The 14229-nt window shown below is 42.6% G+C and overlaps 1 protein-coding gene across 1 annotated transcript in view; it reads left to right on the forward strand.

Annotated features, from left to right (window-relative positions):
• The first annotated feature begins 1659 nt into the window (after positions 1 to 1659).
• Positions 1660 to 14229, forward strand: part of cacna2d1a (calcium channel, voltage-dependent, alpha 2/delta subunit 1a) — a 95552-nt gene continuing 82982 nt past the window's right edge. Inside the window, exon 1 of the mRNA XM_080518153.1 lies at positions 1660 to 1901. Coding sequence (XP_080374279.1) covers positions 1822 to 1901 — 80 coding nt within the window. The 5' untranslated portion in view covers positions 1660 to 1821. The remainder of the gene's footprint in view (positions 1902 to 14229) is intronic.

Here is a 14229-nt window from a genome sequence, read left to right on the forward strand (position 1 = left end):
TTGATCAGTCCCTGCCTTTAATGCACTCATCTTCACGTTCTTTTGTGTGTAATTTCTAAAAGATCTCTCCTGTTTGTCTATGTATGGCTGACTCTCTCTCTCTCTCTCTCTCTCTCTCTCTCTCTCTCTCTCTCTCCCTCCTAACCCACCTCTCCTATTCACTGTTGCTCTGTAAATACCCCCTCTGCCACCGGCCCCCGGCATTGCCCGGCACGAAGTCCCAGAGGAGTGGCTTTTATATGAGTTATAGTGAAACCTGAGCGGGCAGCTATTTGCACAGTAAATCTATTTGTGTGAGTCACATAATAATAGCAGGTGAGCAACACTTTGCCCTGTTTGTCTGCCATGACCCATAATGGGAGACACATTTCACACATATTACACACCAAAGTGCCCAAAACTTAAATAAAAAAAAAATGACTTGGGCACTCCAATGAAATGACTGAAATCATAAAATGCAGTATATTCATCTGTGATCTACCTTGCTGATTGTAAAGCCAAAAGGAAATGTCACTTTGTATTAAGCTGGCACAGCCCTTGGAGCAAGTGCAAATTATCACATCTCTGCATAAACAGAGGCACGGCACTGTTGAAAATTAAACAAAGCCTTATATTATACATAATAAACCAGAGATGGGAGCTGTGTGTCCTTTTGTTGAGATGGTTGATTGTGACGCAGAAAGCAAGTGGGTTTACGGCCCGAAATGCTTCCGGCCGTCATGTGTGACCAGGCAAAAACAAAATTCCATCTACTTGTCAGAGCAGTTTTATTGAGGGGTAATAGTGGGGTCCATCAATCATGGATCAATATGAAAGCTGCTCGACACTTTATCTACATAGTTTCGTCATATGAAATAATTTACATCAAATGATGTATGCGAGGAGAAATGATTTGCTTTCTGTAAGGAAGGAAGGTCCATACCAGGTCAGGGGTGGCCTTAGCGGTCAGAAAAGCGGACTTGGGATTGGAGGTTTGGAAGTTTGAATCCTCCAGCATGAAAGGTCACCACTGTGGCTCTCTGAGCAAGACCCTTGACCCCTGTCAGCTCAGTGGAGCATCTTATTGTGGCTGCCCACCGCATCGAGAATAGAGCAGTTAAATTATGGGAAAAGGAATTTTCCCAAGGGGAATATTTAACTATAATTAGTTTAGTTTGACTTTCACTTTGATTTCAATAACGACTATAGACGGTTCTAGGGAAAAGTATTGTTGAGAAAAGACGAGGGGGCGTTTACCTGCTGCTTGGTAAGACTACAATGACTGAGGACTCATGCATGACAGTGGGCAAAGAACCCATTTACGCACCGGGAAGACAATAAAAACAACCTTAAACCTCTGAATTGCACACCGTTACATCCAAAATAAAGGGGTAACACACTTTGGGGCGTGTTGAGTTGTGACTAATTTTTATTTTTTGTTGTTGCAGTATGCAGAATGGCACCGCTCTGCCGGTCGAGCGTACAACGCGCCCTCCCACTTTTTCCTCCTTTCTTTTTTTTTGACACGCGCCGTGGACGAGCTCTAATAGCCTATCGCAGTTTGAGACACTTACTTAACAGTCACACGCGCTCCCACTGAAGCTAAAAAAGCACACTCAACTCTACCGGTGGGGGTGGGTGGGGAGGGGGGAGAGCCACAGACGCCGGATGAGATTTGTTTCCAAACGCGCACCGATGGCGGTGTGAGCCGGTTTTGTTTTTTAGGGGCGCGCTGAGAAGTACGCACGGCGCGGTGGATTTGTGGACATTTTTCTTGCGTCTTCTCCCCGTCCGGATCGTTTGTTGTTGTTTTTTTCTTGGGGAAAGGAAATAAACAAAGCTATGGATTACTCCATCTGCCTATTCTTACTCCTGACAACCATTTCGTCTGTGTCGACCGGACAATTCCCAACAGCGCAGATGTGAGTACAGCTTGAAAACAGCCTGTTGGCTTCTCAAAGTGTTGGGTGACAGTCTGGAGGGATGACAACATATCTATCTAAAGAGTTTTAACACTAAAGATTCTACATTTTATTTGCGTGAATTCAGAAATTAATCTTCTCCTTCCAAGAGCTGATGGTGACAATATAGTTGAAGGATGCTACTTAACTTTGTGAAACGTGATATTTAAAGCCCCATGTGCGTGTATTACCAGCCTGCAGCAGTGTGGCATGCGGCTGTCTGTCACATGGAGGTAGACTGAGGTCTGAACTTTTTCTTAGCCACAGTTCAGAGGGACGCGCACCGGAGGGGGTTTCTGGTTTACTTTACAGTACGTAGAAGCTGAAACTGTAAATGTGGGAGAGCTTGGGAGGACGTGCTCCTCTGATGGGAACAGTTTTATTTAAAGAAAAGGCGGCTGGAGTCATTAATAGGTTGGTTGCAGTTACAGAAAATAACACAGGCAACCCGTTTTCATCAACAGCTATTCTATTTTTCTGTCTTTGAAAACCAACGGACAATAACTTTTTTCTTTTTTGTGAAAAAGGATGAAAAGTTGTCTTCCATTGCTTTTACTTGTTAATGTAATTAACATTATTACACGTACAATTGCTCCATGTACCAAAACAGCAAGTCAACCCAAACCAGTTATTTCAAGGTTTTATGTACACCGTTGAAGGTTCATCTTCATTTATTTGATGCTTTGAAAGTTTCCAAATGACCACAAAGCTTTGAAGCAACTGGTTTATGTGGGGGCTCTATATCCATTTGCAATAAGTTTTGATGATTTCCCACATTCAGTCATGTATCTGCTTATCAATCCTGAAGTCTATGTATCGTCAAGCCTTCAACTCTGAGGAAAATACTCTCATCTTGCAGAATGGTTATTTGGCACGAGGAAGAGTCCAGGTATCACTCTCTCTTTCTAAATGTGACTTGTTGCAGTCAGGCATTAATGGATGCAACAGATGATATATCAACAATCACAGTAATACAGGTCTCAAATTAACCAAACATGTAGGTGTTCCAGCCTGCTCAGTGGCCACGCTGCACCTCACACTTAATCAACAGGTTCAGCGCTCTCCAGATGGTTCTGAGCGAGCCAGGCCTACAGGGTTTGGTTTTGAATGCAGTCCAAAGAGCGGTCCCAGAGAGCTGCATGATGGCACTTAGCCTAATGGCCGACTACAATGATGTCAGACTTGCAGAGTGGCTAGCCCGCTCCCTATATTTCATGGGCACTAAGTGGATTGATCTGTGGGCTGTGTACATGATATTCACACAGGCTTGGCAAAACAGCAGACCCCATGTTCGCTGATGTAAGTGTCTTTGTTTGAATTAGAGGGTAATTCAGGTAAAAGGTTGCCCAAAAAATCAAAGTGGGTTAACCGTCATCTCACGATATCTCAAATCTGTCTGGACTATTTTTTAAGTACGCAGACGATCAAAACGCGTCTGTTTATCTCCCCAGTTTTACCGAGCCTAGATGTAGCCTGTCTTGGTGTACTGTTGTGATGATGGTGATTTTGAGTGACAAGCTTCACATTGACTCCTGAAGGTGAAAACAACAGAGGAGGAGAAGAAACTACAAGGGCAAGACTGGAGGGACTGACCCAGTGTTACTTTCCTTCAGGAAATTCACAAAATGTGGATGAGCAAAAATCCCGAGTCGTGTCTAATAAGTGAAAATACACATTGGAATAGTCTCCTTTCTTTGTGTCATCATCTCATGGCTTGAAGTGTGACTGTAAATCCGGGCTCCATCTCAACCCTCACATGCCAGCATCTATCCATTTCAGATGTTTCTGTGCATCTCTCCCTCCCTCCATCCCTTCTCACCCTCTTCCCCATCGCTCTCTGCTTCCGCCCCGCGCTCTCTCCCTGTCCATCTTCTTCCTGCCCCTCTCCCTATGTTTGTCTTCATCTCCCGCCCCTCTCCGCTCGTCTCCCCTGCTCTTTGTTGCCAGAGGGCAGATGATTAACATCATCGAATCTGAAATGCAAAGTCTGATGTCATAGACTGTGCCCCAGAGATCCGAGCGTCCCTCCAGCGCGCCGGGCGAGACTTAAAGACAAGACGGAGAAGCAGAGAAATCCAGACTGTCTGACCTTCTTGGTTGCATTAGTATCTTTTATATAGATTTGAATTCACAACCAACAAATGTTAGATTTTCATTTTCTAATCTATTTCTATTTAAAGATTGACATTTTTCTTGACTTCACTCAAATCAAAGACATATGTCCCTACTGTTTGTGTCACCCTCTTCTCTGCTTCTCCCGCTCTCACTTGCTTCTGCACGAATAACTAGATTTCATGCTCAACCAGCTAAAGAACCGTGCCTCTCGAGTTTGCGGCCTCGTCTCCGGCGATCAGTGAACATAATGTGAGGAGGTACTTGATCTAAACAAAGAGCAACAGGAGCAGTTTTGAAACAAAGGCTCATTGAAATTAGGCAGTGGCTATACGAGTCCAATACCTCCTCAAAACACAACTGCTTTACTGCTATTTTGAACTTGGCTTATTTGTTTATTATCTTATTATTCAGTGTGCATAGTTTGAGCTTGTGGGAGTACGTTTCATCTTCACAGTGATGGCTATCAGAGTCATTACCTCTCAAACTATGAGATCATAGCACAAATAAAAAAACGAATCCAAAGACATGACATTTAAAATTTGGACTCAAGAGTTGGGTTTAGTTTACAGCCTGGACTTTTGCAGTAGTCATAGTTTTTCTGAAGTGGCTTCCTGGGGAAAAATATAATTGCTTATCAATAGTTTGACATTTTGATAAAATGTGCTTGCTTTTCTTTAAAAGCAAAAATGTTAGAATAACATTGTTTTCCATTTTAGAAGCAAAGGGAGCTTTTATTCATGAGTTTTTTTTTTTCTTCCTCTTGGCAGTCCTCAGTGATTTGTAGCTCCTGGACGGACAACCTCATGGTGTTGACGAGGCATGAGGCCGAGCCAAAAAAACACAAGTCAAAGCTCATCTTAATTAGCGAGGGTGTAGAGGAATTCTGTTATTTCCTGATTATTTCTCTGTGTTTTTAGCCACTATAAGCCATCATCTGCTTCTCTTATCAAACAGATGTGACGATGACACAAATGTACATTTGATTAAGTGATAACTTTCTACTTTCATTGCAATGTGCAAAGTGTCTGGAGCTGTTTTGACTGATGCCAAAAGCAGCCTGTAATGGACACGTCTCGGTTCCCGCACGCAGTCACACATGTGCACCTTATTTCATGGGAAAGCTTCTGCTGGATCCCAGATGCTCGGCCTGTAGATTCAGTCATAAAATGTAACATCTTGCAACCATAAAACTCCAAAATGAAGATAAAGAGACTAATCGTGCATTTAATCGACTCCGCTTTTATCAGACAAATGACTGAAATCATAATATACAAATTGGCTTGCAGTAGCCTTCATGTTTCTTTTGAGTTGCGTCATCGTCGCATTGCAAGATGCGAACCAGAAAATGTGGCTACATCCCCGGAAAATCACGCTGGCTACAGTCGCACTGTCCGACACGTTGACATTTTATTATTTCATTCATTTAAATGATGCTTTATTTTCGTCGATGCAGAGTGCCGCAGGCTTTGCTTCTTGATCGAATCACACACTCGTGCTTCTCTCTTTGGCAGAGACGCGGGGGTGTGGGGAATGTCTCATCTATTATAAAACGCTGCAAATATACACGAAGAAAGCCAGATAGATATGATTTTTCCATCAACTTGGGAGTATGACAGTGCTAATACGGGGACATTCGAAGAGGATGAATTAAGTGTGACGGGCAGCAGATGGAGATGATCAGCTTGGGGGGGGGGGGGGGGGTCTTGGGTTTCCTTGGCTGTGATCTGCACCTCTTGGCCATAAGGGAGTTTGAGCAAGCAGGTATATTTCAGGAGACATGCTGGTGCCTCCAATCAGGCAGCTGACGGTTATATCTGGTGGACAGAGCAAAATCCCTGTCCATTTATACAGTTTTCTCTCTGCTGTCATTTTCACTGTCTTGTAATTTTTTTTTTTTTTTTTCTCCATTTCTATCCATGCCTACAAATGTTCTCGTGATTTCTAATCTTTGCTCTACTAGTCTTGCCCGCCTGCCCTCATCTCAACCCTGGCTATATTTAGGTAAGCCCTTAAGCGTCCTACCGCAGACATTGAGGTGACGATATGGGACAGAAAGGTGTCGAGTGTCTTGGCTGGGCTGCCTATCAATCTCCCTCGCCTCATATACTGAAATTTTGCGATCTTTCGCTTATGTTTGGCCTCCGAGTTTGCTTTAGTGTCTGGTTTAAGTTTCTGCCGTCAAGTTCAAGATACTCGCTTCCGTGTATGTGAGAGGAAAGCTCGCGAGGGGGGGGGGGGGGGGGTTCAGGCAACGCTGAGGCAGTATTATTTAACTCAGAATCCTTCGCCACATGGAAATTCCCAAGAATTTTCCACTGCGCTGCTGCCCAGGCAACCTTGGGAATAGTTAACAGCTGTGTGGATGGGAGCCCTGCTTGGTACAGGAAGCACATCTGTATGCGGAAATATAAAGTAAAGGGAGGATAGTAAACTGAGCATGTGTCACTCCCTACTCGTTTAAATACTTTGAATTATTAAAAGTGGATATACAAAGTTAGAAAGGGGTACAAAACACAAATAGTTGCATGTTGAGTGAGACTGAAAGCCGAATATTGTAGAATATGGTAAAACCACTTTTCTGTTTTAGGTTTGCAGGTTCTTCCTATACTTGTGTGTTCTTCAGGAAACCATGCCGCCCTTGGCTGACCTCCAAGAAATGGTTATGTAGCTAATGCTAATGGTTTGGTGATGTAATGGTTACATAGATTACTTAAAAACTAATTCCAGGCGATGTTGGCAATTCTTGACGTTTATAAAATTAAAGCTTATACATTTTACATATATCCTTGAACTTTTATTTGAAAAAGACTACTGTTTATGGTTAAGACAACAATCTCTAGAATCCAGAGCAGCACTGGATTATATTTATAAAGATTATATTTCAAACAGTCCAACTTTGTATATTTGTCCTCGAGCATGAATGTTTTGGTAACAAGAGACCTCAGGTGTTCTGGAGCCGATTTTAACGCTTTCTGGGAGTAAATAAAGGTTGATAAGCTTGAATCTAAAGCAGACACTTAAAAACCTTAAAACTTGACAGAACATTTAACACTGGGGCATATTGGATGGTGGCTTATGATTATTGAATGTTGATCTCGAAATCAACACGAGGATGTCATAATTAAATTGTGCCTCTTCAAAGAACAGTTTCTGACACTATCATGCGATCTCAAACTTCCAGAAAGAAGACTATTTCTCACCCTTATTTGGCAGGATGGTGGGTGTTAATGTTGAACCCCCGATTGTCACGATAATAAAGAGTGTGCCCACTGTTCAATTTGTGAAAGTTTACTACAAATAAACCGCTGTGGTTAAGGACCCATTAATCTAATCACCTTATTCAGACATTAAGTGCAGAAAATATAAAGGCAGACAGCATTAGTCCATCTGCTGTGGGATATTTTGAGAGAGATCCTCAAAAAGTGGACCCGTGATGGCCTCTCTTGAGCCGCCTAATGGAGCCGCCTCTGCCAGTGCTCAGACTACAGCGTACAGTTTGTGGAGCCATCAGGGACACCAGCACTCAGTACAGCACTAACGGTTCTCTGCTGCGTGGGCGTCGAAATTGACGTTAATTGGACATTTTGGCTAAGAGACAGTGGGAGCACAAAGCGGGTAAGGATTTCAAATCTCTGTTTTTGCACACATGGTACCAGACTGCCGGTGTTTAGTGAAGCTGAAGAGGGCTGGGTGAAGTATGGGTGGACGGGTTATGTTTGCTCATAAAGTGTGAAGGTGACAGAGATGTGGGGATTCAGTCATTTCAGTGGTGTTCACCATGGCATGTAGCAGAGAGGATGCCAGCTGGAGGGGGCACGACGGAGAAAAGCAAATTATTACTTTCTGTGAGAGTCTACATTTGCACAACTGTGAAACCACAAACTGCATAAAAACCCCATGTCATTGACAAGCTTTTTTTTATGTTCATGGTGTTTCAAGTTGAAGGCATTCCAATGTATTGATTTAAATCGACTTCTCCGCTCTGACATTCATCAACTTTGCTTCTCCTTCGGCTCAAAAACATCTTCAAAGAGATCAGATCATCAATATCACGCCCTCAAGACACAACCTGACCCATATTTCTTACCGCAGATCAAACACGAGCATTACTCGCGTACGCTGTATTCACATCAGTCGTGTGAGATTAATTCAGTTGTTGATGTTCGAACTCGCACGTCGGTTGCGCACGGGGACTTCGACAGCCGGTGATATCGCTGCGCGGCGAGCACAAACACTTGCAGGTGTCACAACAGTTCTGCGTCCTCCGGTCTAATGTGTCCAGACACCTGCTGGGAGAGGTGATACAATGAGAGCTGTTAGTTCTGTCAGGACTTGTACGCCGCTTGACACGGAGGGTGTAGAGGAGGCGGACGAGGTGCGAGGGAAAGCCGAGTCGGTCCGGGCTCGTCGTGGTATAAAGCGTGAGGTCAGATGTGGGTAAGCGTAGGAATTAAGCTGATTCCGGGAGATCTAACAGATTCCTGTTTCCAGTGAGCAGACAACTTGATCCAGGTCAGGTCTTCTTAGGGGCTGGAGCGGATCCCATCTGAACACGCTTCGAGTGCATCCATGTTTTTTTTTTTTTTTTGCCTGTCTATTACTGTTATAAATGCACAAAAACACAGTCATTCAAGAGAGCATCGTTCAATGTGCACCCAGTTGGTGTGAAAACAGTATCCACAGGAAGAACATGCAAACTCCCCACAGAGGAAAGATTTGGGGCCCTTTCTGTATGGAGTTTGGTGTTTTTTGTGCTGTGAGAGGAAATTGCTAACCACTACACCACTGTGTACGTAGCCCAAATGGATTTGACAAAAAGACCCACAGAATCCTCAAATGATGCACTCCAAGCTGTTCCCCATGGGAACAAAAATAGATGAGATGATTATTGGTAATGGGAGCATCAATTATTGTCCGTATTACTTAATTTGTTCGATTTACAACTTTTCCTATAGAGCAAAATGTCAAATATTGTAAAAAAACAAAACAAAAAACAATCTCTTTGACATAGTGTTTAACCTCTGCTTTTATAAATATTGCCTCTGATGGAGATGTTTTTTTTTAATCATATCTATTTTAATGAAAGTGGAACAAAAATAATGTGACTTTTTTTTTAAATACATATGTGATTCAATCAAGAGTCACAATGCCAATGTACTCATCCATTTATGGATCTTTGTACCAATTAAATGTGTTTTACGAAGAATGCATAATCAATGTTATATTTCAGATATATTGTGTGTCACATTTGCATGTGAACAGATGATACTTTCATCCTGTTATTGTTGATTTTGTAAAACCAGAAGATAATTCAAATTAACTGGTTGTTCAGTACGTGTGTGAGTTTGTCTGTCTCTCTGTCTTTGCCCTGTGATGGAGTGACGACCTGTCCGGGGTCTACCTGCTTTCACCCTCAGTCAGCAGGGATCAGCTCCAGGTCACTGAATTGGATGAAGCAGTATTGAAGGTAGATGGACTTTTTCAGAGATGCTTACACGCTCGTCTCGTTCTGTGTCGCCAAGACACTGTCCCACCTCAAGCGACTCCTGATAAGCGTCTGCCACTACCAATCTGACATTTTCTCCTGTCAGGCTCTCGAAGCGATCCGGATAATTTTCTCAGATAATTATCATTTTTCGGGCTGTCCATATGAACACGTCGCCCATTACAGCTGAGATTCTTGGCTGTCGGACTTTGTCCCTGGTAATTTTTTAATTTAAGAACTTTCTGAGACATCAAGTTCTTTTTAGCAGTCATTCATTTATTTCTTTTATGGCACCAAAACAAGTTACACAAGGGATAGTTAAAAACAAACAAAACAAAAAAAAAAGCCCTGCTTGTAAAACTGGGCTAAAGAAGCACTTTAAAGTTTGCATAACTCAAAAAAAAAAAAATCCTATAAACAGTCTTGAAGACATGATCTCGCTTAGAAGCATGGTTAGAAATGAAGCATCAGATGGCACATAATTGTCCTTGGACATAAAGTATCTCTCCACATATCACCCTGTTTTTCAGAGTTAATTGGTTGCATTTCGGGATTTAAGACTCAATATGAGGCTGTTTATTTTTGTCTGTTTGTCCACCTTTTCAGTAAGTCCCGATGGAATCATCTCTCTGTAACACACATTCAAAACGATCAGCTAGAAATGCTTCACAAAGCTCGCAAACTGCTATCGTCAAGGCGGGACTTGCATCTTCACATCATAGTGAAAGACTCACTTTGAGCGAAACACAGAGGAGAGGCAGGAACATCAATAACGTATTGCCACAGAGGATAATGAGGCCTAGAGACATTTACAAAGCCTGCAATTATGGTGTTATTGACCTCAATGAAGGAGAAGATCTCCTCACTTGTCTCCTTTGTACTCTGTGGTGAAACATGTGAAAGGAGGCAGAGAGGTGCCGGTGACAAAGGCAGGACGGTTCCTCCTTCACAAGCTCGTTCAGACTGAAATATGATAGCGTGAGGCAGAAAATTAGGATAATAATTATGCAGAGTCTATTAGATGAAAGATTCAAGCTGCCGGTGATGTGAAAGAAACAAGTCCAGATTTATCAAGTTACGCTCAAACGTCAGAAGAGTGGCAGAGGGAAGAAATGAACTTAACCAATAGGTGGTGCTTTGACATGCGATTTTGGAGGAAAAAAAACAAGAGGAAGGGGAAGAACAAAAAGGACAAGATTGGAAGAAAGGATGTCTATTATTTTCTCAATTTCCTGTCAAGCTGGCTGCTTATTACAAGTATTACCTTAGCGTTAAAGCGCTAACTCGCGATCACACAATGGCTCAATTACATCCACGCCGACATCCTCAAACATCCCCATCTCTTTAGTGCTTGCTGTAATGGTGTCAGCCTTGTTTCTCCCTCTGACAACAGATTAGACGCCCAAATTACTACTATTAGAGGCGGATTTGAGGTTTCAAACGGTCTTCCAGCACTGGAAACCGTGACACCAGAATGTGATGAGACTGAAGGTGGTGATGGAGAGGGAGAGGGAGGGGGAGTGGGAGGTTTGCTTGTCACAGGGTTTGGAGGGTATCAAGAGATCAGATGTGGATCTGTGGACTGGGTTCCGAGTAAAAAACAGGCACGATGTTTACAAGGCGGGAAGGTGCTGGCGTGGAAACTCGGAGATTGGATATTGAGCCCTTGGATTTTTGCCGCTGGTGCGTCAGTCCTGCAGAGCCGGCGAGCGTTTCGCTCAGAATGACGTCCCGACATTTCTGAATCGATATTCTGGACTTCTGCTTTACGTGGTGTCAGAGTAAAAAAAGACACTAAAACAAATTAAACAGTCATTATAAACATGAAATTCCAAAATAAATATCATAATGTGAGAAGACTTGACTGCTTTTGAGCCGCCAGCATGGAACAGATCGACTGAGTTCCCCTGACGTCGCCTCTTCAGGAAAGGATTTCGAAAAGGGTTTGAGAGTAGAGACGGGACTTTCTAAAATAAAGAGAGTAAGATCTTTCCCATCTTCGCTCCATGAACTCCACCAGGGAACCATCTTTTAAAGCTGAATCGCAAACTTTAAAAAAAAAAAAAAAAAAAAAAAAGTTTTTCATATAAACCTGGAAAGGAGGAAGTTACACCTTGGAAAGTTTGAACAAAGTCATGTTCAAGGACAAATTGAGGCCAATTCATTTCTTATGCACAATTCTTTTTTTTCTAGTTTTGCCTTTCATTGTCATACTTTCAGCTTTCGGTCGTAAATGTTTTGGTAGATAAGGAGAAATTGTAGTTGTCGGTATTCAAATCAAACGGGAATCAGACCGTCACTGCATAAGGACTTTTGTGAATGATCTCACAGCTTAATCATTTTTTTTTTTTTTTGTTAAAATGCATTTGTGGTACTCAGAATTTTATAGCAAATAAGGAGAAATGAACTGTGATGAGTGCAGTGGGCCGGATAAACAGAGATGGGTGTTTACAAGAGAAGTCTTGAGTGGTTAAATCCTGTTTCTCAAGATGTTGCTGTTGAAAATGGCATGGTGATTATGATCAAGGCCAAATAAATACTTTCCGATCCTACACAAGATAATTCTTGTTAATCTGAGCTACAATCCTTCATTTTATTCATTGGTTCATGCTCTCAGGTGTTTATGTCTCTTGTCTCATCTGACTTGTTCATAATGACGTGTTAAAATATAGACAAAACTATAAGATTCATGTTGCTATTCAGTGGAAATCCACTCCAAACTATACAACAAGCTGCTTTTCCTGTAATCTTAGCTCAATGATTTCCTGAGAGACTGGGCCCAAGGGGCTTTAATGGGTATGACTTTTTCAGAGCTGATGGCATTTTTTGTACTTCTCAGGCTGATGTTGCTCTGTGTGTTGTTTTCTTTTAAAGAGTATGAAACGGCTTCATGATATCTGGCGGCTCATGACTGTGGTTTTGGTCACACAGCGAGGAGGGGAGGACGCTGTCCACCTCCTCCACAGTCGCTCACAGCGAAGCCCGAGGGGTTAATGTGGCTAAAAGTAAGACTCGTATGCTGAGTCACTGCTCTCTATTCTCGGAGTGACTGTGTCCACTTTCCCCCACGTTTGCCCGACGAATCTGCTCCTCACTGGCAGAGCGAGGCAATTTGGTTTTCATTAAGGTAATAATGGTGAGTCACGATGTTGGAAATCAGGGGTTTCTTCACCTCTCTAAGCTCTTTTTTTGGTTTTTTTGTTTCAGTGTTTCTCAGGACAGCCTTCAAACTGTTAGTCACGAAATACAAATAAGTGCTGCATTCATTTCCAATACCATTCCAGTGCTGCTCTTGTCTCAACAAAATGTCTCTGTTTGTCCATTTTGAGCTCGCCGGATCTTGTTTGTTGAAAGTAGTTGCTGACTGTATCAAGGTTTATGAGATCAGTGAGGCTTCAAACCAAAACAATAAGCTGAAAGAGGCCAAGATGGAAAATAGTATCTGTCCACTTTCCACTATAAGCAGCACCTGTCACATTATACCGGGGGCGTTCAGAGTCAGAATCTGTGGGCCTCCTCTCCTTAAGTTACACCTCGAGTTTTGCTCAGGTCTAAGATGTCATTGTTGAGGGGTCATCCCATTTCAAAGACACAAATTTCCCAAATCTTTGGACAACTCACCAATGTAGATTCTATCTATATAATGTGATTAAAAAGACACCTCTTCATGCTGAAGGCATTACTTATTTGTTTATTTATTTAAGTAGTCGGCTATCTTTAATGTCGAGTACAGTTGATTCATTGTACCAGATCTTTACAGTTTTGACTTGTCGATGACCAGAAGAACCACATAAAAAACTATCCATGCTTTAAATTTGATGGTTGCATTTCTGAAACGATATGAAGTGAAATCCAGATGATCGGTTGCAGAAGCCTTAAATGAATCCTGGTGATAGTTTATTTCCTTAGACACCCAACGTATGAGCCGAAATATCCTTTTGATGGTATTCACATAACTGTATACTACACGAAGCGTGTAAATAATCAAAATGATCTGTGTCCTCAAGCATTTATTTAGTTTCTGATTTCATGGAAGTAAGTAAAAGTTATAGTCACATTAACCTCACATGCGTGTTTCTGAGCCGCGGGAGGAAACTGGAATACACGGAGGGAACCACACACACACACACACACACACACACACACACACACACACACACACACACACACACACACACACACACACACACACACACACAGGCAGAACATGCAAACTCCACACCTAATGCCTCAGCCTAAGGCTCATCAATTCATCCTTTGGTGAAATTATGTTATCACGAATGCATGCTGACATATTCCTTACCTCTTAATTGAACAAAAGAGGTACACATATCCTTTTGACTTTTGACCTTGGGTGACCCCTCACGAGAACCATACAGTAGCAAAGCGTCACCCCCTGCTTTCCCCTGAAAGACCGGACTGCTCCTGTTACAGACACACATTCACATGACAGCTGGCCTTATGGAGGCAGCTTCTCTTCCAGTCATTAGAGAGATGGAGGCTAAAAGGAGAAGGGGAGGGGCAGCTTTACACCCCCCCCCCCCGCCAGCCACTGTACTCCAGGCCACATGGGTCAAGCACAAATTACAGACACATACTCACTCGTCTGAGCATTGAGCAGTGAGGAACTCTCATTTCTTTTAGTATATTTCCCCCTGAACTGCTCTGCCGAGGTGTGCCGCGGCGCTA

This window comes from Blennius ocellaris, assembly GCF_963422515.1.
Source record: "Blennius ocellaris genome assembly, chromosome: 22".
Taxonomy (NCBI): domain Eukaryota; kingdom Metazoa; phylum Chordata; class Actinopteri; order Blenniiformes; family Blenniidae; genus Blennius; species Blennius ocellaris.